This window comes from Montipora foliosa, chromosome 6 (assembly GCF_036669935.1).
Source record: "Montipora foliosa isolate CH-2021 chromosome 6, ASM3666993v2, whole genome shotgun sequence".
Taxonomy (NCBI): domain Eukaryota; kingdom Metazoa; phylum Cnidaria; class Anthozoa; order Scleractinia; family Acroporidae; genus Montipora; species Montipora foliosa.
In genome coordinates, this window is record NC_090874.1 from 3,981,846 (window position 1) to 4,006,845 (window position 25,000).

General features: G+C 39.9%; 6 protein-coding genes across 8 annotated transcripts in view; 3 read left to right on the forward strand and 3 right to left on the reverse strand.

The window, feature by feature from the left end:
- Positions 1–983, forward strand: part of LOC138006367 (heparanase-like) — a 14,371-nt gene extending 13,388 nt beyond the window's left edge. The window contains exon 8 of the mRNA XM_068852643.1: positions 1–983. This exon is cut by the window's left edge and continues 2,064 nt beyond it. The gene's annotated coding sequence lies outside the window, so the exon portion shown is untranslated.
- Positions 984–1,325: 342 nt separating this feature from the next.
- On the forward strand, positions 1,326–3,354 carry LOC138004958 (heparanase-like). Its single transcript, XM_068851251.1, has 3 exons — positions 1,326–1,803; positions 2,362–2,527; positions 3,303–3,354. The coding sequence occupies exons 1-3, from the start codon at positions 1,326–1,328 to the stop codon at positions 3,352–3,354; spliced, it is 696 nt and encodes a 231-aa protein (XP_068707352.1).
- Positions 3,355–3,811: 457 nt separating this feature from the next.
- LOC138008989 (heparanase-like) lies at positions 3,812–8,815 on the forward strand. Its single transcript, XM_068856285.1, has 5 exons — positions 3,812–3,985; positions 5,364–5,475; positions 6,836–6,957; positions 7,541–7,681; positions 8,371–8,815. Exons 1-5 carry the CDS (start codon positions 3,861–3,863, stop codon positions 8,534–8,536), a joined length of 666 nt encoding a protein of 221 aa, XP_068712386.1. The 5' UTR covers positions 3,812–3,860; the 3' UTR covers positions 8,537–8,815.
- Positions 8,816–9,025: 210 nt separating this feature from the next.
- LOC138008550 (uncharacterized) lies at positions 9,026–12,435 on the reverse strand. 2 transcript variants are annotated; one of them, XM_068855869.1, is made up of 2 exons: positions 12,080–12,435; positions 9,026–11,105 (listed from the first exon to the last, which is right to left on the reverse strand). In XM_068855869.1, exon 2 carries the CDS (start codon positions 11,029–11,031, stop codon positions 9,775–9,777), a length of 1,257 nt encoding a protein of 418 aa, XP_068711970.1. In that variant the 5' UTR covers positions 11,032–11,105; positions 12,080–12,435; the 3' UTR covers positions 9,026–9,774. The 2 variants fall into 2 exon arrangements, with proteins under 2 accessions (XP_068711970.1, XP_068711971.1); XM_068855870.1 differs by lacking the exon at positions 12,080–12,435 and adding an exon at positions 11,260–11,589.
- A 1,571-nt stretch (positions 12,436–14,006) lies between these two features.
- LOC138008552 (uncharacterized) lies at positions 14,007–17,214 on the reverse strand. 2 transcript variants are annotated; one of them, XM_068855871.1, is made up of 2 exons: positions 16,859–17,214; positions 14,007–15,884 (listed from the first exon to the last, which is right to left on the reverse strand). In XM_068855871.1, exon 2 carries the CDS (start codon positions 15,808–15,810, stop codon positions 14,554–14,556), a length of 1,257 nt encoding a protein of 418 aa, XP_068711972.1. In that variant the 5' UTR covers positions 15,811–15,884; positions 16,859–17,214; the 3' UTR covers positions 14,007–14,553. The 2 variants fall into 2 exon arrangements, with proteins under 2 accessions (XP_068711972.1, XP_068711973.1); XM_068855872.1 differs by lacking the exon at positions 16,859–17,214 and adding an exon at positions 16,039–16,368.
- Positions 17,215–21,430: 4,216 nt separating this feature from the next.
- LOC138008553 (uncharacterized) overlaps positions 21,431–25,000 on the reverse strand; it is a 4,314-nt gene continuing 744 nt past the window's right edge. Inside the window, exons 2-5 of the mRNA XM_068855873.1 lie at positions 24,141–24,256; positions 23,304–23,366; positions 22,803–22,857; positions 21,431–21,879 (exon numbers count right to left, since the gene is read on the reverse strand). Of these exons, the coding sequence (XP_068711974.1) occupies positions 21,562–21,879; positions 22,803–22,808 (324 nt within the window). The 5' untranslated portion in view covers positions 22,809–22,857; positions 23,304–23,366; positions 24,141–24,256 and the 3' untranslated portion in view covers positions 21,431–21,561. The remainder of the gene's footprint in view (positions 21,880–22,802; positions 22,858–23,303; positions 23,367–24,140; positions 24,257–25,000) is intronic.

Sequence of the window (25,000 nt, forward strand, 5' to 3'; positions counted from 1 at the left end):
GCCATTTTGATTTCTATTGTTTCGAAAGACATTATGGGATGCCCAGGGGGCAAATACATATTAATTTGCCCCCTGAGCATCCCATAATGTCTTTCGAAACAATAGAAATCAAAATGGCCGCCGTATCTTTTTTTTTTTTTTTTAAATTTATTTATTTAAATACAAAATGAAGTTACAAAGGACATGCAGGTACAAGAAAAAACAACCTAAATAAAAATAAAAAGCACAAATAAGCAAAACATAATAATAATAATAAATAAAGCGGAGCAATACAAAGCTGGTACTAGTACAGGCCAAGCGTATCTGCAAAAAGGTCTTGTAAAAGACTGGAAGGAGTGTTTTGTTTTTGATATTGCCTGTCCGTTTGAGTCAAATTTTGTTGGAAGAACACGGCAAAATAGAGTCTTACAAGGAGCTAATATATGAAATTCTGAAATGTTGGAGGTCTCGTAGCAGTGAGTGGGAAATATTAAAAGTAATTTGAAGAAATGAGGATGTAGCGTTGGAGAGAAAAACTGGCTTATTGGGATCTTCTCTTATTGGGAAAAGTATATAGAATACCAAACTGGCGAGAAGAATATTCAAGTAGCTATTAGTGGTAACTGGATAGAAACGTGTACAGGCATAAGTAATGAAGTGATAGAGAGTCACAAGACAAATGAAAGCGATGTATAATAGTTCAAAAATACTTACAACAGCCTATTCACATGATAAATGTATATCTACTTTAACATAGAAGAATTAAAGGTATTGGGATGACGCCTGCCTGCAATAAATAATTTCTTACAGTTTTTGTGCGGCATAGGCAACTCGATAGTTTTTGTCCTCAAACCAAGTGTGTCATGGAAATAAAAGCGTTATTGCTTGTATTTTGAGCTTCATTGGCACTCTTATTTCAGTATTTTCTTTTCTGACAAGAAAACATACAATTTGAATAATTTTGTAAACCCAGGGTGCGCCCAATGAAAGTAAACTTGAACACTAACTTAATAAATATGCAAGGTGCCGTATAAATGATCAAAAAAGGAGTACAAAAGACCAGCAGGAATTCTCTAAATCAGACCTGCATCTGGAGTTTATGAGGCCAATCGTTGTCAAGTGAACACTTTGTTGGATTGGAAGGAGCCTGCAGATTAAGTCAATACATCTTCCTTGCTTTAAACTGAGTAATGATTCGGATTCGGAGGAAAACTTTTCACTGGTTTGACGTTCAAAAACGTTGCCCCTGTAGACGGGTACAAAAGTTGTGTCTTTTCTGCGTAATATTACTCGCCATGATGGTGGTAAGCTTCGTACTTTTTGATTGTTCGCCAGAGGTTGCAAGGATGGATGGGATTACGCCAACGGAGGAGGGAAGTTCTCCTAAAATTCCTTGCACTGTTGAAATAAAAATGCACAAAGCGATAGCGGTCGTTGATGAAAGATTTTTGTCCGTTTGTATGTCTTGGAGGAATCGCGAACGTTGGAAATTCGATTCTAAACGGGAAACTAGACTAATTGCCCTTACAAAGGCTCTTTCACCCGCTTACATGCGAATTGGAGGAAATCCGAGTAATTTCCTCGTATTTCGCTCCACCTCTGGTGAGGAAAGAACTCAACCTTACGGAGAACTAACTGAGCAAATTGAAGAAGAAGACCTGGACAGAATTAATGAGATAGCTGAAAATGCCGTTTGGCGAGTCCTCTTTGCGTTAAGTAGTCTTAGGCGACAAATGAATGGTTCCTGGGATCCTAGCAACACGTACGAGATTATCAAATATGTTGAAGACAGGGGGTATAAGTTTGGATGGGAACTCGGCAATGGTAAGCTTCGTTTACTTGAAATTTGGCAGTCTTTGCATGTGTGACTGTACGAAACGTAACCTCGGTTCAGGGAAAGATGTGTTTACATCGGGAGTGGAAGTGAAATTGTGATTCTTTTAAAGGCTTCATTTGCATGGCCTTGCCCCTTTTACCTTCTTTTACCGTCGATTGCGTGTTCTAAGTTTGGGTCGATCGATTGGATAAAAAAACAACAACAAAAAGAAAATCAGAAGTAATAAAGAAACGAGTGGTGAGTTTGAGGTGCATGGGGCACACCGTACCGTGAGAAATCAAATCAAATCGTAGGGTGGTGTTGCAAGTGAAGAGATGAGAAACCCGGAGCAGAACCCGGAGAAAAACCTTTCGGTGCAGAGTAGAGAGCCAACAAACTCAACCCACATGTGACGTCAAGTATGGAAATCGAATCCGGACGACATTGGTGGAAGGCGAGTGCTCACACCACTGCAACCCCTCCCCTCCCCTCCCTTGCACCATCCCGGATATGAGTTAAACGAGACAAAGATAACGCGGATATTTTTCTACTCTACTTCATAACAGAATACAACCTTCTGGAGAATTTCGATGCTAGTATTTCACCTGAGCAACTTGTTGAAGACTATCGAACATTGAAACAATACTTATCAAGCCCTGCGACCCTTGATAATTTTCTTGTTGGACCGGATGTTACACAGCCTCGGGGAATTGCAATGGAATATCTTGAAAGGTAAGAAAGAAAATCGTTAATTAACGTACTGCGTTTCAACTGGTGCGTGTCCATTCTATTAAATAACAAAATGTGAATCTGGAGCGTTTGGCATCAGAGTCAAAGCACAGGCACCCCAAGCAAATAATTGAAGATATAATAGGCCATTTTACAGTTGTTTGCTCTGCGACCTAGCCTATGAATGGCTGCGAGGCTGCCGGTGACCTTGCATTGATATAGCCCCGACTGCCTTTATCATGCAAATTGTGTTGTTTTAATTCTAATTAGTCCGTATTAACATTACAAAAGCACGGAGGTTTGTATCAAAACAGGGTCACCGGCAGCCTCGCTTCCATTCGTAGGCCAGGTAACTTAGCTACAACTATAAAATGGTCTATTGTTCGCTAATACTCTCAACACTCTAATACTCTAATACTCCCTAATGCCATTGGTTGACTTTCCCCGGTGGTTATTTTCCAGATTTAAATCAATTTAAGATGTTTTTTTAAGTCCTCCGTCACACTCAGACTTCCTCGGAGCTCTCTCCCCCGCCTCCCTCCAAAAATCATCCAACATCCCCTTTGCATGTTGTCAGAAATATTCAACGAGCAAGTAAAATGAATAGGGAATGATTTTTGTGTAGTTCCGTGACAAAGTCCCCTTAACTCCATTTCCGATGTTCTCAGCTGTCATTCTGGGCTGTTAGGTTTCAACAATAGCCCTGGCCACATTTCATATAATGATCTTAAACGTAACAATAATTTGCCGACATGTCTTTTTCTTGAACTTTGCACAGGTTTCTTGAAAAAGGTCACTCGACTATCAATGCAGTCACTTGGCATCAGTGAGTACCTATAATTGAATATATTTAGTTGAGGGTTGCTATGATCAAAAATCAACTCCGCCAGTCATCAATTTTTACCGTCATGTTGTTTTTAATTACCTCGACAACACACTAAAAGGCAGGTAGTTTCACAAATGGCTTTTCCAGCCCGAAAAGTTATCGGGACTTTAGAGAAACGGTTCCCTGGTCACTAAGCTCAGAACAGCCAATAGCTTTAACGCTCAGCTCGGAGCCAATAGGCTTCGTACAATGGCATCTAGAGCATCCTTGACGGAGGTCGAGGATGTTACGGAGGTCGTAGGTTCGATTCCTGCTTAGAACTCTGATTTTTCAGTTGTCTTTTCGCCCGTCGCTATGCGAGCAACTAGTTTCCTGTCGTTTCCACTGGCGCATTACACCTTAAACATCAATCGAGTCCTTTTTTCCTGTATTAGTTATTACGTAAGGTCCATCGATAGTTCCCCTGCACAGTTCTATGTACCTGAAGTACTAGACACCTTGCTGCGAGATATGGAGACAGTCGATGGAATTGTTGCGAAAATTGCAGCTGATCTTCCCATATGGCTGGGTGAGACTAGTAGTGCAAGTGGTGGAGGAGCTGTTGAACTATCGGACAGATTCATTGCAGGCTTCATGTAAGTATAAAACAGTTGCTATCAACGCAGAGTGGTTTTGATTTGAGTATCACACAGCCAACGCCAATCACAACAAACACAGACAATGAAATCAGCGAATCATAACGTGAGATAGATGCATGCAGCCGACGCGAAGTGCGGCAAAACGCGAGCGAGCTCTGATTGGCTGAGAAGGTGGCGCAAGATTTTTGAGCGAAGCTGTAAAGCAAAACCAAATCAGTGACGAAATTACTCTCCACACTCGATCGAATAGTATTCTATTGCTAAATGAAGATCATCCAGGGCCCGGTTGTTCAAAAGCCGGTTAACGCTAATCCCAGATTAAAAATTAACCGAGGACTTTATTTCTCTACTCCTAAATGCTGTTCAACGCTGATATTTTGCAAAACTTTACTTTAGAAGAAGTCAATACTCAAAAACAAAAATAAGCAAAAGAAAGTTTCACCAAAAAGTTAAAAACATGAAACAAAAGTTCACGCTAATCCTGGATTAAGTAAATCGGCTTTCGAACCGGGCCCAGTACTTGTAACCGGTTTGGATGTTTGGTTTGGCATGGAGTATTTTTGGACATAAACATTAGGTAACATCCAACGAAACCAACTTTCCCTTTGCGGGTGAAATTTAGTGAAGTAAACTGATTTCTTGTCTAAAATAATAACGAATAAGGAACTTAACTTTATTTGTTAATACGTGTCAAGTCTTCTAATGCTGGGACATTAATTTGGGGGGGGGGAGGGGGTGGCACACTGTCTATAGAAATCAAATCAACTGAAATTGAGGAGAGGGGAAAATTGGAGTACCCGAGGAAAAACCTCTCACATCAGAGTAGAGAACCAAAAAACTCAACTCATGTATGTGACGCCGAGTGTGGGAATTCAACCTTACTCCCAAATTACGAAAAACTAAAATAAATAAATACCCATACCTTTCGCATTACGCTACCTCCAATAGCCGTTAGACTTTAAAGAAGCAAACTATAAAGATTTTATGATTCTAAAATTGTTTTGTTGACAGAAGTGCTCAACATAATCATTGAAAGGCTAACCGTTTTGAAATCCCGCTGAAATTTTAATACTCCAAATTTTTGGCTAAAACCCCCAAACGTTCTAAGCTACTGTACACGGCTTAGGCTCTAGAGTGTTTTTATTCACGTGATCCGGTAACCTTGCTTTTCCTCCGAAACAAAAAAAAAAACGTTTGCATGATAATATAGCTCAATTCCCGGAGGATTAGTTGGGACACCAACATGGCCGCCGTTCCTTTGTTTGGGGACACCATGACGTCACGTAAAAACACTTTATCAATCCCGTGAAGGCTGTGAATGTACATTGTGTAAGACGTAAGGAAATGCACGTAACATTTTGTTCTTTCTTCTCAGGTGGCTAGACAAATTGGGCTTAGCTGCTCAACGAGGATATAAAGTGGTTATCAGGCAAACAATGTTTAGCGGAAATTATGCACTGGTCGGTCCAGATCTGGAGCCAAATCCTGTAGGTTGCATAGTTTTATTTGAGATTTAGCCCTCTCAGATGAAAGATTTTTTGGTCACAGACATCGGCAGGATAATATTTCTCATATGAGTAAAAGCTTTGTTGATTGACTTGCTGCCTTTTTATTTTCATCTGCAAATGGTTAGACCTTCAGTTATCCTAGGCTTAAGCCGACCGTTGGCCCGTTGGCCCGTTGGCCCGTTGGCCCGTTGGCCCTGTCTTATGACTCAAAGAGATGTTTCAATAGCCACACTCACCCCATTTGCAAACAGTAGGTTATGGAGTCTCCTTATTGTTGTCCGGCCTATTTTTGTGGCAAAACGTGGCTGGTTTGGAATTTTTCTAGTGTGTTTCAATATCAGGATCAACTGGATCAGAATGTTGAAAATTTCTTGCGACTAATTGAAAAGTTGAAACACAAAATATTCGACAGGTACATCACTGGGCAACGTTGTTAGAACTTGGCACACACTCGACAGTCACATGAAGTTAAAGGGCAGTTTTCATTGGGTTTTGCTTGCCATGAAATCTCAGAGTTTGTTGGATACCTGTGCATTGTTTGGGAAATGTCCTAGAGGTCCTACAGATGTGATCGGACGAAACTTTGCAAAAACTAGAATCGACTTTTCTTTTTGATGTAAATGGTGGGAAAAAGAAAAGGGAAAATGTCAGAAATGCCTGTGGCTTGCTCAGTACCCAAGGCAATACTTTTGTTGCTTCGAAACAAAAATTACCAAATGACATGGTTGAAAACCCTAGCTTAACACTGAGCTCGATTTTCAGTTATCTGTTAGTAAAACAAGATCCCAGTTGCAGACAGGAAAACATGAAACAAGTATTCATCCGTCTGATCACAAAAAGAAACGTTATTTAGCAATGTCGAACATGCTTACTTGAGCTTCTAGATCGATCATGTACACCAGAATCCAAGACGTTTTTACACTACAATAAGCGGGTGCCAGAGGAAAAAAAGCATTCTTTTCATTCTTTTTCGAAGCTGGTTTCCTTCTCAGTACCCATTGTAATGGTAGGCCTGTGACATGGAGTCACGTGACATTGTAGATTCGTGTGTGTGCTTGGCGAGTGGCCATTAAAGTAGCGTTGTAAACTCCTCGTCATTGTGTCCGTCTTTTTTATTCCAAAAACCTCCCTTATCGTTACACCCATGTAATCGCATCTGACAATTTTTTTTTCTGAGATCAATTACAAGACTGACAATTCTTGAAAGGGAAAGAACAAGAGTCTCATGCATCTCCACCTATTCAATCTCATGTGACGAACTTTTCAGTGGTCAGGGGTTGATGAGTTTTTTTTTCAATGAAGCTGCCCGTTTATCAGGAAATTTGCTGTTTATCTGCAGGATTATTGGCTTTCTGTACTTCACAAGAAGCTGTTTGGCACGAAGGTCTTGATGGTAAAGCGTGAAAAGCAAGCTTCTAAAATGGTGCGAATATACTCCCACTGCACCAACACGAAATACAGGTAAGATCTTTGAGATTTAGCGCTATTGTTGTCCTTGTCATTATCGTCATCGACATTGTTATCGTTACATTAAGCCCCCTGCTAACGGGTGCAACATAGTTGGCCAACAACTCCCAACATTTTCTTGTTCCGTGATCGGCGATGCGTAACGCAACATTGTTGGATCCATATGCACAACTCTTCCAACATTGTTGGGGCCATGCATGCGCATTAAATATGGTCTCCATGGTAACACGTTGAAAACAAGATGGCGGCCGAATTATGTAAGTTAACAAAGTCTTATGGGTCGTATCCTTCCCATATTTATAATGCACTGCGCGTCCTTACATTGTTGGGAGTTGTTGCGTCCATTTGCACAGTACTGCCAACAACATTCAACATCTGCCGGACCAACAACTCCCCTTACTTACTGAATCTTAAGGTCATTCGTTCATATATCAATTTTAGGTAATAGCGCACACATTCAGAAAAAAAAAACGACTTTGATGTTCATCGTAGTTTGTGCTTGATTCCTTCTGTAAATCAAATTGCTTTTAAAAATTCCTTTCCTTTTTCTTTTACTTCGCTTTGCATTTTTCTTCAGGGATTACAAACCGGGTGCTGTGTCCATTATGGCCATGAATTTACACCCAAATAAAGAAGCACGTCTATATCTGATTGGACCCCTAAAAGAACTTTCCGTTGACGAATACCTCTTGTCTCCAGAAGGGGATACGACCTCGAGGTAGATATTTAGATAGAAAGTCCATCCGAGAAAAAAATTGCCGGATAATAGAAAAATTGAGCCTCTCGTTCACTGTCAGAGGCAAATAGCAATTGCCGGGTGCCTTCTGTTACATATTTATGAAAATCCCCTTATTCTAGCTTATTTTTCTCTATTTAGTTCTTGCTTGATAACTGTGGGTGACAGCACAGGAATAATTTGAACTCAAATAAGTTTCAGTGACCTTGGCAAAATAGCAAGTCTCAGCCGTTTGCTATCAACCTAAGCTTAATGTTTGATTATTTTACGTTTTGCAGAGAACAATATATATATCCAAGACGCGAAGGCACAGAATTAGCAAGGGGTGCATCATCAACGATTCTTTTACCTCTCGGGCTGATTAATTAACAACATAGCGTTCGAGCTAATATTGCAATTCAGTGTCTCAGTTAATAGCCCTTTTCATGGTTAGTTTTTCTCATTTGCATTACAGTGTAATCTAACGTGGATGCGAGGCAATTTTGGGTTAAAACTACAAAATAGCCCGAAATTGCCTCACATACATGCTAGATTACATTGTAATGCAAATGAGAAAAACTAACCGTGAAAAGGGCTATTGAGCTTTATATTAACGGCAAAACAACTGGATTTAAGATCGCCTACCCTGCACTGATTGTGCAACTAACTTGTGTGTTTGATTCGTTTCCAAGGAAAATGAAGTTGAATGACAAGATACTAGAGATGGGAACCGACTCAACATTTCCAGCCTTGGAGCCTCGTCCTATAAAGCCTCGCGGCAGGATAATCCTTCCTCCGCTGTCCTTTGCCTTCTATGTTGTTCCCGGGGCTCGAGCACATGTTTGCATGGCAAGATGACGATTGGCCAACTTCATTCACTTCGAGTACAAAAGCATTCAATTCAATCAAAATTTTTCACGTGTATATCGGGAGATTTGGGACTATAACTGAACAGAAATACTCATATCTACATTAAGTTCATTGTGAAATGATCTATGAAATAAATCATATAACTGCAGACTGTATGAAACCAAGTAAAGCTATGAGCCTCGCAGCAATTGCGTGGAGAAGCCTGAAAATTTCAGGACTTCAACCGGGATTGAACTCGTGACCTCGCGATACCGGTGCGACGCTCTAACCAACTGAGCTATAAAGCCACGGACGTTGGGAGCGGCTGGTAATTTGTGGGTTCTAATGTTCCCGTGATGAATGAATCAATGTGAAATGACATGTGAAATAAATCATATATTGAACTGCGGATATGTTTTGCCTTGTATAAAGGCCTTCTAGAAAGGGTTGCCACAACGGTTACCACCAATTACTGTGGCTCCGTGGATCACACTACAACAGCAGGAACTTCGATCGTGCCGTTCTCTTTACACTGATATAAGCACTAGGAACATTTTGTAACTGTAATATTATAGGATTGCTTCAAATACACTATATTTATGGAGAAAAATCTATGTTTTACTGATGTTGTTCATTATAAACCTGCATGGTAATCTAGAGCTGACAAGAACGCACTCTAAGACTTCCATATCGCTTGTTCTATTTTTCCAGTTTGTGGCTCCTGCTTCCAAGTTTTCCGCAGCCATAGTCATAATCTAAATAAGCAAACATTGTAAAAACGGTTCGAAAAAACAGCTCTCGAAAATGACATTTCTGCCAAAACATGTCTGCGACATTGAGATTTAAGAGTCAGTTGTTGTGACTCTTCTGCTTTCTAGACATCTTGAAAATGATTCTAATTCCAAACTTACTACGATTGTCTATTTATCACGGCAGCAAAGAAAAGATAAGATCCATCACTTTGGTCATAAATCATTGTAGCATTTTGCTAAAATCTCAGCTAACTTTGTCCGGGTTCTGAAACACGTAACCCTTCTTCTCCCCCCGTAGTATAAGAAACCGAGACTGTAGTTCTTGCTTTTGCGTGACAACATTTCACCAGCATCTGAATCTTGTAAATATTTGCGGTTATTTTCCAGGTTCCAGCACCCCTACATACGTATCCATTTGTTTAATAATTTATAGGTTAATAAGGTGTTATAGTTGTTCTTATTGAATGCTTCTGATTATCTTATACGAGTTTCTTATTAGCGTTTTCCATTCTGGAGGTCTCTTTGTGCTATTTCGTTTTTCTGCACTAATATGATTCGCGGTATTCGTCCCCTCTTTCTCTTTTTGAATCTGAAAAGACGTGAGAAACCTTTCTTGATATCGGCAAAACACGATCGATTAACACAGTAAGAGAGCGTATAAGCCATAAACAATTCCACCAGTCTGAAGGACGTTTGAAACGAAAACCAAGGCCACGGTTGGGGAGAGACAATCTCGGAATACAGGACAGAATACACCCCGAACAGGCCGTAGATTTGGAGCGCGCAACAGGTGATACTTAAAAAACTTGTTACCAATGTGATTCCAGCAACTTTGTGAATGGCGCGCTCTCTGTTTGTCGGGAGCACAGTTCTATTTCTTACTGAATGAGGCTTAAGATCTTGTTTTAAAACCCTTTGTTTCGCGTTTTCCATCCTTAGATGATTACCTAATCCTACTTGGTAAATTGTGTAAGCTCCTCCTTCCTTCGTATCGGTTTTTCTTGCTTCCGTTTCCTTATGTTCATGTAAATGAGCTTCCTCCAAGCCACAGATAGCATTTATTTGTCTCGTGCGTTGAATGAACTCCTCCACGCTTTCTTTCGGACAAATCTTTTTTCGTGCGTTGTACGTTTTTTTGATAACTCGTGATCCACTGTATATGAAACATGCAGAGTTTAGAAGACCCCATACGATAAAGAATGTCTGACACACGACTAACAGCTCTCTTTTGTCTGCTTTGAGTGCACTAGTGGTGTCAGACACAATGACCACCGCAAAATGTACGAAGATCATGGAGACGACAAATCGGAAACTTCTTAGCTTTGAAAATTTAATATGAAGGTCGGTTGCTTCTAAAAATGCGATGTGTACGAGGCAGAAGGCAGACATGAGGCTTGGAAAGGCGATGCCGAATAGAGGTCTTATGATCCACAATGGGCAATGGAAGGCATGTTGTGCTGACTCGTAGGGGTCAATGAATAGGTACAAACTTCTTGTGACACCCACTGCAACCAGAAGCCAGTTAATAGCATGGAATAAAGGTCGACGTGCAAAGCTAGTGACGTCTGGATTCCGGCAAATGATTGCCCACAAGGATCTGCAAGCTAGCAGAGCGTATGCCAAGCCAAGTCCTATCCAGTGTAGCTCCCACACAAAACCCCAATAACGTTTCGCTTCCATCCATTTTGGACCAGGTTCTGGGGCAAGTGTGCGGTGAGCAAGGCGAGTTTGAGGAATGGCACTTGAATTCATGTTCCCTGCTGTATGATTTGGTACGGAAAAAATCTTCAGTTAAGCCAGGTAAAAGATGAATAAGATGTCAAGTTCTGCAAAACAAGGTGATAAAGCTTTTGAACTTGATCAAGATCGAACAAGGGCTGACGGCAACAATGACTTGGTGATCCCCGCCATCAAGCGTAAGTCCTTTGGAGGCAGATCAGTGCATGGGCTATGGGGGACTTAAACTATGGAATACCTTACCGAAAGAACTGAAGACATGCACGAACATCAACACTTTTAAGGTATTGGTCAAGACGTTTACGTGTTACTTTAATTCGGCATGCAAAATGTAATTATGTTGGTGACCGAATTCGCCATGCAAAATGTAATTGTTACTTAATTCGCCATGCAAAATGACGGTGAGTGTCACTTAGTAATAATTCGCCATGCAAAACGCAAGCCTTAATTTTGACCCCGAAAAGGGCCATAATTTTGCGGTTAAGTGTTTCCAACATTTATCGCCTTTCATTTTTGACTATCCTCTGTTAAATGCTGCATCATGTTGAATTATTAAAAACTCGGTTTTAATGTCCTTTTGATAACCGGAGAAGTCAAGATCGTAAGTAAATGTTTCCCATAAAATGTTTCCGTCATGGCTTATGTATAATATTTAACGTCGACATTTTCGTGAGTATAGCCTAGAGCAAATTTAACATCTGTTTCCTCTTGGTTTTTTCCTTCTTTTGTTCCCGTTGAAGTAAATGTGCCATGTATAAAGAATCGGTAAGCAGTAAGTCGTCTGTTTGGGGTGGGCGAGATGATTACTTTCTCCTGCCGAAAGGATTCCTGTAAATTCCCGGAGATCTAACGATGTCGTTTCCTCAAATCTATCAGCTTGCTGAAGTGTTCTGAATTGTTTTTACGTTGCTTGGTAGGAAACCCGGACGGTTTGAGCTGATAGCTCGTTATCTTGATCATCAACACAAATGTAGGAAAATTAAAGGCAGTAATTCAGTTATGTCTTATAAGAAAGAATACACTACTTTCTGAACATCTTGAGTATCGTAAAATAATAAAATACCTGTGGTTGCTGTCTTCTGGTGTCTTCAACAGGAACGAGTCCGTCGAGTTAAAATGGTAAGAAATATACGAAAACACTGGAGGCAACATCAATGTAAAATTTTGGATATACTATGAAAGTGTCGACCTCAAATGTAAACCATCGTGGAACATTTGTGGTAATACTGCATATAGCAGGGGATGATCAAAGATGAAAGGTGATTAATACTGGAAACACTTAACGCAAAACACATCAATTTTGCAGGTGTTTACATCAGTCTCGTCCCTAGAGTCCGCTTATCTTTTGGTCAGCACCAACAAGACGGAATCTAGCCATTTTTGTAACCGTTGTTGTTTCAAATTTCTGAGCGTGCGTAGACGAGCTGAAGTCCGTGATTCGCCTGCCTTGGAAGTGGCCACGGTCTGTGTTCTTGGTGCTGACCAAAAGAAAAGCGGACTCTGGAGACGAGAATGGTATTCACATGTTGCATGAAAAACCTTGTGGAAACGGTGAGCATGCGCAATTTAACATTTTGCAAGTTAAGTGCTGTTAAAATAAACCGTTTTGCACATATTGGGTATATTGCGTATTTTACAGATTGACTTCGGCGTATTTTGCTTATATTTAATTGCGTTAGGTTCCGTATTTTACAACAAACCGCGTTATTTCAGCGTTACAGACAACAACGTTTGTCGGTGGAGAAAGAACCGCTGTTAAGTAAAGGAATCCGTCACTGAACTCTGAGATTGAATAGTTCTCATCGCATTTGACAAAGAGAAAAGTGACCGAGAAGTAGCGTACACATGATGTTCAATACGCTAAATGGTACTACCATGTTTTGGAGCTTTTAGTTGAGAAGTTGTATTTATAGCAAACAAAACCAAATTATACAACTCTCAGACGCATCCAATATCACATCGTCTCGATCGGACTTCCGTTGCTAAGGAAGTGAAATGTTACTTCCGGTGATTGACGTCATCATATCGCGAGATGACCAGAAAACCCACTCACAAGCAAAAATCACTACAAAATAGCCCGAAATTGCCTCACATACATGCTAGATTACATTGTAATGCAAATGAGAAAAACTAACCGTGAAAAGGGCTATTGAGCTTTATATTAACGGCAAAACAACTGGATTTAAGATCGCCTACCCTGCACTGATTGTGCAACTAACTTGTGTGTTTGATTCGTTTCCAAGGAAAATGAAGTTGAATGACAAGATACTAGAGATGGGAACCGACTCAACATTTCCAGCCTTGGAGCCTCGTCCTATAAAGCCTCGCGGCAGGATAATCCTTCCTCCGCTGTCCTTTGCCTTCTATGTTGTTCCCGGGGCTCGAGCACATGTTTGCATGGCAAGATGACGATTGGCCAACTTCATTCACTTCGAGTACAAAAGCATTCAATTCAATCAAAATTTTTCACGTGTATATCGGGAGATTTGGGACTATAACTGAACAGAAATACTCATATCTACATTAAGTTCATTGTGAAATGATCTATGAAATAAATCATATAACTGCAGACTGTATGAAACCAAGTAAAGCTATGAGCCTCGCAGCAATTGCGTGGAGAAGCCTGAAAATTTCAGGACTTCAACCGGGATTGAACTCGTGACCTCGCGATACCGGTGCGACGCTCTAACCAACTGAGCTATAAAGCCACGGACGTTGGGAGCGGCTGGTAATTTGTGGGTTCTAATGTTCCCGTGATGAATGAATCAATGTGAAATGACATGTGAAATAAATCATATATTGAACTGCGGATATGTTTTGCCTTGTATAAAGGCCTTCTAGAAAGGGTTGCCACAACGGTTACCACCAATTACTGTGGCTCCGTGGATCACACTACAACAGCAGGAACTTCGATCGTGCCGTTCTCTTTACACTGATATAAGCACTAGGAACATTTTGTAACTGTAATATTATAGGATTGCTTCAAATACACTATATTTATGGAGAAAAATCTATGTTTTACTGATGTTGTTCATTATAAACCTGCATGGTAATCTAGAGCTGACAAGAACGCACTCTAAGACTTCCATATCGCTTGACATTTCTGCCAAAACATGTCTGCGACATTGAGATTTAAGAGTCAGTTGTTGTGACTCTTCTGCTTTCTAGACATCTTGAAAATGATTCTAATTCCAAACTTACTACGATTGTCTATTTATCACGGCAGCAAAGAAAAGATAAGATCCATCACTTTGGTCATAAATCATTGTAGCATTTTGCTAAAATCTCAGCTAACTTTGTCCGGGTTCTGAAACACGTAACCCTTCTTCTCCCCCCGTAGTATAAGAAACCGAGACTGTAGTTCTTGCTTTTGCGTGACAACATTTCACCAGCATCTGAATCTTGTAAATATTTGCGGTTATTTTCCAGGTTCCAGCACCCCTACATACGTATCCATTTGTTTAATAATTTATAGGTTAATAAGGTGTTATAGTTGTTCTTATTGAATGCTTCTGATTATCTTATACGAGTTTCTTATTAGCGTTTTCCATTCTGGAGGTCTCTTTGTGCTATTTCGTTTTTCTGCACTAATATGATTCGCGGTATTCGTCCCCTCTTTCTCTTTTTGAATCTGAAAAGACGTGAGAAACCTTTCTTGATATCGGCAAAACACGATCGATTAACACAGTAAGAGAGCGTATAAGCCATAAACAATTCCACCAGTCTGAAGGACGTTTGAAACGAAAACCAAGGCCACGGTTGGGGAGAGACAATCTCGGAATACAGGACAGAATACACCCCGAACAGGCCGTAGATTTGGAGCGCGCAACAGGTGATACTTAAAAAACTTGTTACCAATGTGATTCCAGCAACTTTGTGAATGGCGCGCTCTCTGTTTGTCGGGAGCACAGTTCTATTTCTTACTGAATGAGGCTTAAGATCTTGTTTTAAAACCCTTTGTTTCGCGTTTTCCATCCTTAGATGATTACCTAATCCTACTTGGTAAATTGTGTAAGCTCCTCCTTCCTTCGTATCGGTTTTTCTTGCTTCCGTTTCCTTATGTTCATGTAAATGAGCTTCCTCCAAGCCACAGATAGCATTTATTTGTCTCGTGCGTTGAATGAACTCCTCCACGCTTTCTTTCGGACAAATCTTTTTTCGTGCGTTGTACGTTTTTTTGATAACTCGTGATCCACTGTATATGAAACATGCAGAGTTTAGAAGACCCCATACGATAAAGAATGTCTGACACACGACTAACAGCTCTCTTTTGTCTGCTTTGAGTGCACTAGTGGTGTCAGACACAATGACCACCGCAAAATGTACGAAGATCATGGAGACGACAAATCGGAAACTTCTTAGCTTTGAAAATTTAATATGAAGGTCGGTTGCTTCTAAAAATGCGATGTGTACGAGGCAGAAGGCAGACATGAGGCTTGGAAAGGCGATGCCGAATAGAGGTCTTATGATCCACAATGGGCAATGGAAGGCATGTTGTGCTGACTCGTAGGGGTCAATGAATAGGTACAAACTTCTTGTGACACCCACTGCAACCAGAAGCCAGTTAATAGCATGGAATAAAGGTCGACGTGCAAAGCTAGTGACGTCTGGATTCCGGCAAATGATTGCCCACAAGGATCTGCAAGCTAGCAGAGCGTATGCCAAGCCAAGTCCTATCCAGTGTAGCTCCCACACAAAACCCCAATAACGTTTCGCTTCCATCCATTTTGGACCAGGTTCTGGGGCAAGTGTGCGGTGAGCAAGGCGAGTTTGAGGAATGGCACTTGAATTCATGTTCCCTGCTGTATGATTTGGTACGGAAAAAATCTTCAGTTAAGCCAGGTAAAAGATGAATAAGATGTCAAGTTCTGCAAAACAAGGTGATAAAGCTTTTGAACTTGATCAAGATCGAACAAGGGCTGACGGCAACAATGACTTGGTGATCCCCGCCATCAAGCGTAAGTCCTTTGGAGGCAGATCAGTGCATGGGCTATGGGGGACTTAAACTATGGAATACCTTACCGAAAGAACTGAAGACATGCACGAACATCAACACTTTTAAGGTATTGGTCAAGACGTTTACGTGTTACTTTAATTCGGCATGCAAAATGTAATTATGTTGGTGACCGAATTCGCCATGCAAAATGTAATTGTTACTTAATTCGCCATGCAAAATGACGGTGAGTGTCACTTAGTAATAATTCGCCATGCAAAACGCAAGCCTTAATTTTGACCCCGAAAAGGGCCATAATTTTGCGGTTAAGTGTTTCCAACATTTATCGCCTTTCATTTTTGACTATCCTCTGTTAAATGCTGCATCATGTTGAATTATTAAAAACTCGGTTTTAATGTCCTTTTGATAACCGGAGAAGTCAAGATCGTAAGTAAATGTTTCCCATAAAATGTTTCCGTCATGGCTTATGTATAATATTTAACGTCGACATTTTCGTGAGTATAGCCTAGAGCAAATTTAACATCTGTTTCCTCTTGGTTTTTTCCTTCTTTTGTTCCCGTTGAAGTAAATGTGCCATGTATAAAGAATCGGTAAGCAGTAAGTCGTCTGTTTGGGGTGGGCGAGATGATTACTTTCTCCTGCCGAAAGGATTCCTGTAAATTCCCGGAGATCTAACGATGTCGTTTCCTCAAATCTATCAGCTTGCTGAAGTGTTCTGAATTGTTTTTACGTTGCTTGGTAGGAAACCCGGACGGTTTGAGCTGATAGCTCGTTATCTTGATCATCAACACAAATGTAGGAAAATTAAAGGCAGTAATTCAGTTATGTCTTATAAGAAAGAATACACTACTTTCTGAACATCTTGAGTATCGTAAAATAATAAAATACCTGTGGTTGCTGTCTTCTGGTGTCTTCAACAGGAACGAGTCCGTCGAGTTAAAATGGTAAGAAATATACGAAAACACTGGAGGCAACATCAATGTAAAATTTTGGATATACTATGAAAGTGTCGACCTCAAATGTAAACCATCGTGGAACATTTGTGGTAATACTGCATATAGCAGGGGATGATCAAAGATGAAAGGTGATTAATACTGGAAACACTTAACGCAAAACACATCAATTTTGCAGGTGTTTACATCAGTCTCGTCCCTAGAGTCCGCTTATCTTTTGGTCAGCACCAACAAGACGGAATCTAGCCATTTTTGTAACCGTTGTTGTTTCAAATTTCTGAGCGTGCGTAGACGAGCTGAAGTCCGTGATTCGCCTGCCTTGGAAGTGGCCACGGTCTGTGTTCTTGGTGCTGACCAAAAGAAAAGCGGACTCTGGAGACGAGAATGGTATTCACATGTTGCATGAAAAACCTTGTGGAAACGGTGAGCATGCGCAATTTAACATTTTGCAAGTTAAGTGCTGTTAAAATAAACCGTTTTGCACATATTGGGTATATTGCGTATTTTACAGATTGACTTCGGCGTATTTTGCTTATATTTAATTGCGTTAGGTTCCGTATTTTACAACAAACCGCGTTATTTCAGCGTTACAGACAACAACGTTTGTCGGTGGAGAAAGAACCGCTGTTAAGTAAAGGAATCCGTCACTGAACTCTGAGATTGAATAGTTCTCATCGCATTTGACAAAGAGAAAAGTGACCGAGAAGTAGCGTACACATGATGTTCAATACGCTAAATGGTACTACCATGTTTTGGAGCTTTTAGTTGAGAAGTTGTATTTATAGCAAACAAAACCAAATTATACAACTCTCAGACGCATCCAATATCACATCGTCTCGATCGGACTTCCGTTGCTAAGGAAGTGAAATGTTACTTCCGGTGATTGACGTCATCATATCGCGAGATGACCAGAAAACCCACTCACAAGCAAAAATCACCACACGAACTGTTGTTTGAATCGACGGTTTTTCCTCGCCCTTCCTCACGCTTGTTCTCAGATCAACTGCGCATGCGTAAACGAACTGACTTCCGGTTTGAGAAACAGCTAAATTTCCGGCGGTCTTTAAATTGAATTATTTTTTTTTTATATGGCACATTTCACCCCCAGATACAGAATATAGCTAGGCATTGGTTTTTTACAAATCATCTTTTTGAAAATGTTATGGGTATTTCAGTATCCTCAGGAGCTCATCAAGAGGAGCCTCTATCTCCTCTAATTCCTTGAGTCAACCCTTTCCCGAGTAAATTTATTTTTAGGAACAGGCTTTTCCCGCGAAAAGTATCATAATTCCCTTGACGCTGAGATAGCTCTGTTTTGATTGGCTTTTACAACAGTGGGCGTGCTGAATCTCCCAAGGGAGGTGTTCTATAAATAAATCTACTCGGGAAAGGGTTGACTCCGAGGCCAAGTATGGGAGATAGAGGCTCCTCTTAATGAGCTCCTGGTATCCTTTATCTCTTTAAAAAGAACATTTTTCAAAATAAAAAGAAAACCATGCTTGGCTGGATGCAAAAACGAATCACTGATTAAATACCCAAATTGTAGTACAGCACGTAGACAAATTTAGAGTTTTCTTTTATTGGTCACGTGATCATGGGCGTGACATGATGACGTCATGTTTAGGGTCATTGGTTTACAAAAGTTGGAAACTGAACAAAATAATGCCAAATTCTCTCAAATTACCTAACCATTATTCATCCTTAGCAACGCACCCCAAAAAATATGTCAGTAGGCCCTTAACCAAAAAAAAAAAAATCAAAGCCAGCAAAAAAACAAGCAGTACTTTTCATAAGTTAATCACGAACGTGTCTGCGACTTAAAACAACCAATAATTAAAGCCGTTAGAACTCATATTTTCCGACACGATTGAAACATTCAAGACAAAAAAGGATGAGGAAATACATTTTACATTGTAGCCAAACAAATACATCATTGTTCTTCACACCCGTGAAAAAAGCAGTTTCGATTGAGGATCATGAAAAGACTAGATTTGGTAGAAATCAAACTTTCGGAAGGAAAACGACAATGTTTGTCGAAAATTCGAACTTTAACTGGAAGGGACTGTAATTTCCCTTCAACGATCAAAAAACATCACCGTAAACTTCTTACAATATGCGGACTGCCATCATCGGTTTCAAAGTATTCGACCATTCTCAATGTGTTGCCCGGAAAGATTTAATTTTTTTGTGCTAAAAACACAGAGAAACGAAAATAAAAAAATAAAAATAGACGTCTTCCTGTTGACGTTTTTAGGTGTTGTCCTTTCTACCGGTTGTATTGGAGGAGTTAATGATTGTGTGTTTGTGTGTGCCGGGTTAAAATTTTTAAATGGTGGTTCGCTTGTATAAATAAAAGCTGTTGGAATGCACTTTCCCAAGTTATCGGTGAATATTTTGTATACGGTTTCTCTATACCACAAGATATTAAAAGTTTGAGTATTGAAATGGATGATACCAAGTGGCATCATTATAGTGCAATTTGGAGCGTTTGATCCGTGATCGAGTATGTAGCGCTAGTGGCTCTTCAAATGAGAAGTATACTTACATGGGCATGGTCACTTCTTATTGTGTTGCCGGTCTATTTTAGGTCTCAAATAATCCTTAACACAGCCTGTCTATTTTAAAAAATAAATTGACCAATTAATGCTTAGTAAGAGTCCTGTCTATCATGTTTTGCACTAAGTGTTAGCTTTAATAGTAGGTTGATCGACGGTATGTGAAGCCGTTCGTCAGAGATGTCTTACCTTGTTTACGATTGGCATATCAGGTTGTGCCAGGTAATTCGTTTTCTGATCCAAACCAACTTCACTAGGAAAGCAGTAGTCTTTTAAAGGAACTTTTGAGTCACAAAACTTCTTTTGTCGATTAATTGAAAGCTATCGTGAAGTCACAAAACTTCTTTTGTCGATTGAAAACTATCGTGAAGTACTTTGAAGAATTGCAAATGAGTATTTTTTGTAGGTGATGCCAGCCATTACTAGTTTGTTTGAACATTCTGTACCTACCGTAATGTAGCAAGGTTCTGTTCTGTTCATAAAGCTAGTCACTGACCTTAATGAACAGTGGATGAAGCTAAAAAAAAACAAATGGAAGAGTAAATTGCAACGGGAGTAGGGAGAGACGTGAAGAAGGTCCCTTGAGCATATACCCACTCACCTTTAATGCACTTGTCAAACCTGTAAAGAAGCATGTCTGGCTTGAAACTGGTGATATTCAAAAGTCCCACCAAGATTGGATTCCCTCCCTCATCAAAAATTAAAGTTCTTTGGCATAATGAATTGCCTTAAGGAAAGAGACCAATATTTTTAATAAGCATTTTCCTTATATTCGCTCAATGAATTGTGAGCGTTAGTCATAAACAAAAATATGCGAGCAATATTCCCTTTGTAATTCCGCAATCGATCCAAACCGTGCAAACGATTATGTGTTTTAATTTCGTTTTTCTCTTTTTGATACACTTTGGCTCGAAGGAATGCATTTTAAAGACAAAACTTCATACTTTTCTTTTTTCATTGTTTGAATATTGTATACAATTTTTGTTTCGTAGAAACAATTTTGATACTGGCTTTATTTGCGTCCAATATTATTTATGTTTGTTGTGTCCTTAATTTATTAGTTCTACGTCACAGTGTTAATTTTATACAGTCTGATGGTTAAACAAAACCGGGAATCTCTTTGAACTATTTTGCCTCTTCCATCAGTTTAAGTCACTCAGCTGCGTGCTCGATTTCCAAGGTTATGATCAGCGCAAAAGCCACTACTGTACAAAAGGGAGACTGCAATAAGCTAAATAAAAAACCGCTCGAGGGTGCGTGGCGTGAAGCCAGTCATCCAAGAATTCTGTCTGAAGTGTTATGTGTTCTTTTCCGAGGTTACAAGAGGCGAATCTGCCCACTCAATCGATCATTGGAGCTCTGTGACCAAACCCGGCAGTCAACAAACCCGGCGAGCTCATATTGCGACCCTGCCCTCTGTAATATCTTATCCGCGTTCTTTTGCGCTGAACACCTGTTCGTAGGTAATACGAATTTCACGACTGAATTCATTCAATGAATCTTCATAATGATTTGTTTGTCAACATGCTTCATTGGATAAAGTACTTTAAATTCATTAAGGTTCATTGTACCTCAGCTTTTAGGCTGGGTTTCCACCTTCACTTAAGACCCAAAGTATAGAGTCGCCTGGGATCTGAGGAGGCTTAGGGGACAGGGTTTGTTTGCCAAACACCCAATCTCTTTCCCAGGGCTTTCCGGTGGGGTTTTCAAGACTTGCAGAATAACCATAAAGACCCTTGCAAATTACTTCATTGAAGTCATAACACTTCCTCCAACTGACACATGTAAGCCAAATGGAAAATGTTTCGCCCGTTTTCAATTCCGCAATTTCAGATGATTGGCCGGGACCACTTTAGTTATCGTGACGAAAACACACAAATTACAATACGTTTGCTAGCATCAGTCTCCAAAATGTAATATGTGACCATCTCGTAGGTTAAAGAAGTACAGACGACATTACGCACATTTTTATTGTTATTGTTATTTACAAAAACGTGAACTTATTTACATAACGGACAAAAAACCGCTAACGTTACAGTTAGCACTTTCCTTGAAGTGTACAATGCATTTCTTCCATTCCACGTTATGCACACGTGCAGTCAACAACAATCTTCTCTTTGACGACTTGAACTGAGTGATTCAATGATTTTTGTGATTTCACCTCGATCACCTCAAAAACTGCCTTGCATTTTGCGTACCCGTGGTCGGCAATGGTCCATAAGCAACTAAAGGACGTACGGCGACATTCCCTTACTAAGACGGATAGCCCAAGAAATTCTTTGAGATACTCATTTGCTACACAGGGGTTCCGCGAATTTGTAGACTTGATTAACTTGAATGCTGCAGTTGGTGTGAGTACAATAGATATGGCCAGACACAGAAAAGGTGTTACTGCGATACACTGGGGAAAAAGACAAACAAGGAATAAATTAAAATACATGGCATAGCGCAGAAGAGGGCTCTTTTTTTTTTAAGGACGGTAATTTCGCTAACGCTTCATCTTTGGTTTTTCTTTGATTTGTCTTTCCACTCTTCCCTGAGAGGATTGCGTTCTTGATCGACAGGGTACAAAGAGACCGTAACAAAGTAAGTAGCTCATAATCGGGTTCAAATCCCGTATGAGGAGGCAGTATGGTCCAGTGGTTGGGGCGTTGGGTTTGCATGCGGCTGCTCCGGGTTCAAATCCCGTTATAACCTCTGGTTTGGATTTGTTTCCGGTTGTCCCGGATTCAACTCTACCATGCTTTGTAAATAGCCAACTGGTTACCTCCCGCCAGTTGGGGTTTTTAATGATGTTTCTGTTAAGTTTGCCAAGTGTTACTTTCACCTTGTTAACAGTGGAGTACCTGTAAACTAGCTTGATAGCTAAGTGTACTTCCACTATAAAGAAAGCATTTACATTTTTTTTTTATAATAACCCTTTGTACATTTTAGTCATTCGCAAGATTATTTATCATCATTAAAATTCCTCGGATATTTCGTTTCTAGCTTTCTGATTGGTTCACTCAATCTCGGTTTTCAGCAAATATATCGTGTGACCTAATGGAAACTGATTGCATCAAGTGTTCCGGTCGTTTCAGTTGTAAAATCAAACAGAATAATTCATTAAAATTTGGCTTTAATTTCTAAGTATCCAAGCGTTCAGGATTTAATGAAGATTTAACAAAACAATTATTTCATTCACCCTTTTTTGGATATGAGACTGGTTACAGCAAACTCGGCGCTTCGCGCCTCGTCGGTTATCCAACGCGTGCTCATGAAATAATTGTCCAATAGTTTTCCGATAACCAACCCAAAATTGTAAAACCAATTTGTAAAACATACCTTCATTCTTATTATCCTTAACAGCTGTGCAATGCTTCTGCTGTTTTCTCTGAAACTATCAATAAACAACGTGACTTGCCTTAAAGTTGGTGGTAAGGATTAAGATTGTGATCGGCTCAAATAACGTGGTCAGGTAGGGACTTATTTTTTTCGACAAGAGGAAACCGAAACTAACCTCAAGTACTCTGACCTGTCGGTTTTAGAAACAGAAAAAAAATATTTTTACCACATGGACACATAAGTTGCCGATGAGAAATCCCAAAAACTTGGTAGTGAGCAAAAAGGCAACACTCCCTCGACTGAAACTGGAAAGTGCATGCAGGCGAGCAAACCTGAGCAAAGATCTTTTGCTTGTGATAATTTTAACTTCCGACAGAAATTAACGAATTATGTAGCCAAACCCTATCATAGAGTTTATCTCGTATGTTACTGATTACCAGTTGTACTTTAAGGGAGGGCTATTTAATAATTAGATCTGTGTATAGCTGTGAGTCTACGTACCAATAAATGCTGCAAACCTCAATTAACGGGCAATTTCCTCGTCTGAGGGTTCTCCTCAAGTATCTGCTTTGCGCAAAGAAACAAACGGCTCAAGAGGCGAACAAGATGAGATAATTTATACTTTTTCAGATACCGCAGATCTTCCTGTTTACCGCCGGCTATTTTAAACGCTTCCTGTAATGAAAGCTTCAAACTTGTTAATACCCTAAGCTAAAGAGGTCAAGTCCTATTCAAGTCTGTTCAAAGTTCATTCTGATAAATCACGTCTGCTAAATGCAGTTGTAATTTTTGCAAGAAGAGGACTTTTTTTCTTGAAAGTCGTCAAAGAGTTAGCATTTCAAGATGAAAAAAGGGCCAGAGAGCTTTGACACTCGCTAAGTCCGTTATACAGTTTCCACCGTCATAGCTATTGAATCTTCAATGTTACACGCAAAGTCTCCGTTGACCGTAATTGTGTAAAACCATGTATGATGAAAGCCGAACAGTGCCTTTCGAGAATTTAAATTAAGATAGTTTATTCCTTCATCGTTCAATCAATCTCGCTCTTTTTCATTTTTAATGCTTTTCATACTCTTGCCGTGATTAACTCCTTTACCAGGATCCTGTGCTGCTGTTTTGTCACGCAGGTCCTTGCTTTATCAGTTCAGTCTTGGTAAAAAATGTCAGTTTTCTATTGACCAGAATCCATTTAATTAACTTATTTCAAATCGCAGATTGGGTTTTGAGAAGAAGGGTAACCGGCGAGTACGGGGCAAGCAAAGATAGGGGACAAAAAGCGGCCCGGTTGCTGGTTAGGAGAGGGGCAAACCGGTGTCGGCCGGAGAAAAAGTTGAGTACCTGTGGAGAACCAACAAACTCGATCCACATGTGACACATCTGAAATCGAACGTGGATCCAATGCACTCACCACTGCGCCAGGTTGCACCAGCCCCACTCGAGCTCCCTCGTAGAACCTATGGTTTATTATATTGTAATACAGTCCACCAAAACATGTTAAAATAAGGTTGGCAATGTAGACCTGGGCCCGGTTGTTCGAAAGCCGGTTAACCTAATCCAGGATTAGCGTGAACTTTAGTTTCATTTTTTCAACTTTTTGGTAAAAATTTCTTTTGCTTATTTTCGTTTTTCAAGATTGACTTCCTCTAATGTTAAGTCTTGCCGAATATCAGCGTGGAACAGCATTTGCGAGTAGAGAAATAAACTCTTTGGTTAATTTTTAATCTGGGATTAGGGTTAATCGGCTTTTGAACAACTGGGCCCTGTAATTTAAATTGTGATTAAAGAAATTGAAAACGTATTTTTCACAAATCCTTGCTCAGATTTGGGCTTTTACCCTGCAAAAACAAGAGAACAGCACAAAAACAATGTAAAAAATCTTGATGAGGAAGCAAAATCTCGCATCAAAACATCACGTACTTTTTGTTTCGTCGAAGATGCTTCTTCCGTGAGGAATGTTGCAGTTGCTTGCACGTGCAACATTCCTTACGGAATGTTTTACGAGTGTTTAAAAAAGGAAATGGAATTGTGAAGATATTTCCTCAAGTTGTTGATGATTTAAGATTGTTTAGGAATTTGTTAATAAAGTTATTCTAATTATTATCTTATTATTATTATTTGCAACTTGAACCTGAAAATGTTCTTAACATGTTTTTACAGTTGTGTGGTATAAAAGTTCGACTACAAACTGAGTCGTTCTT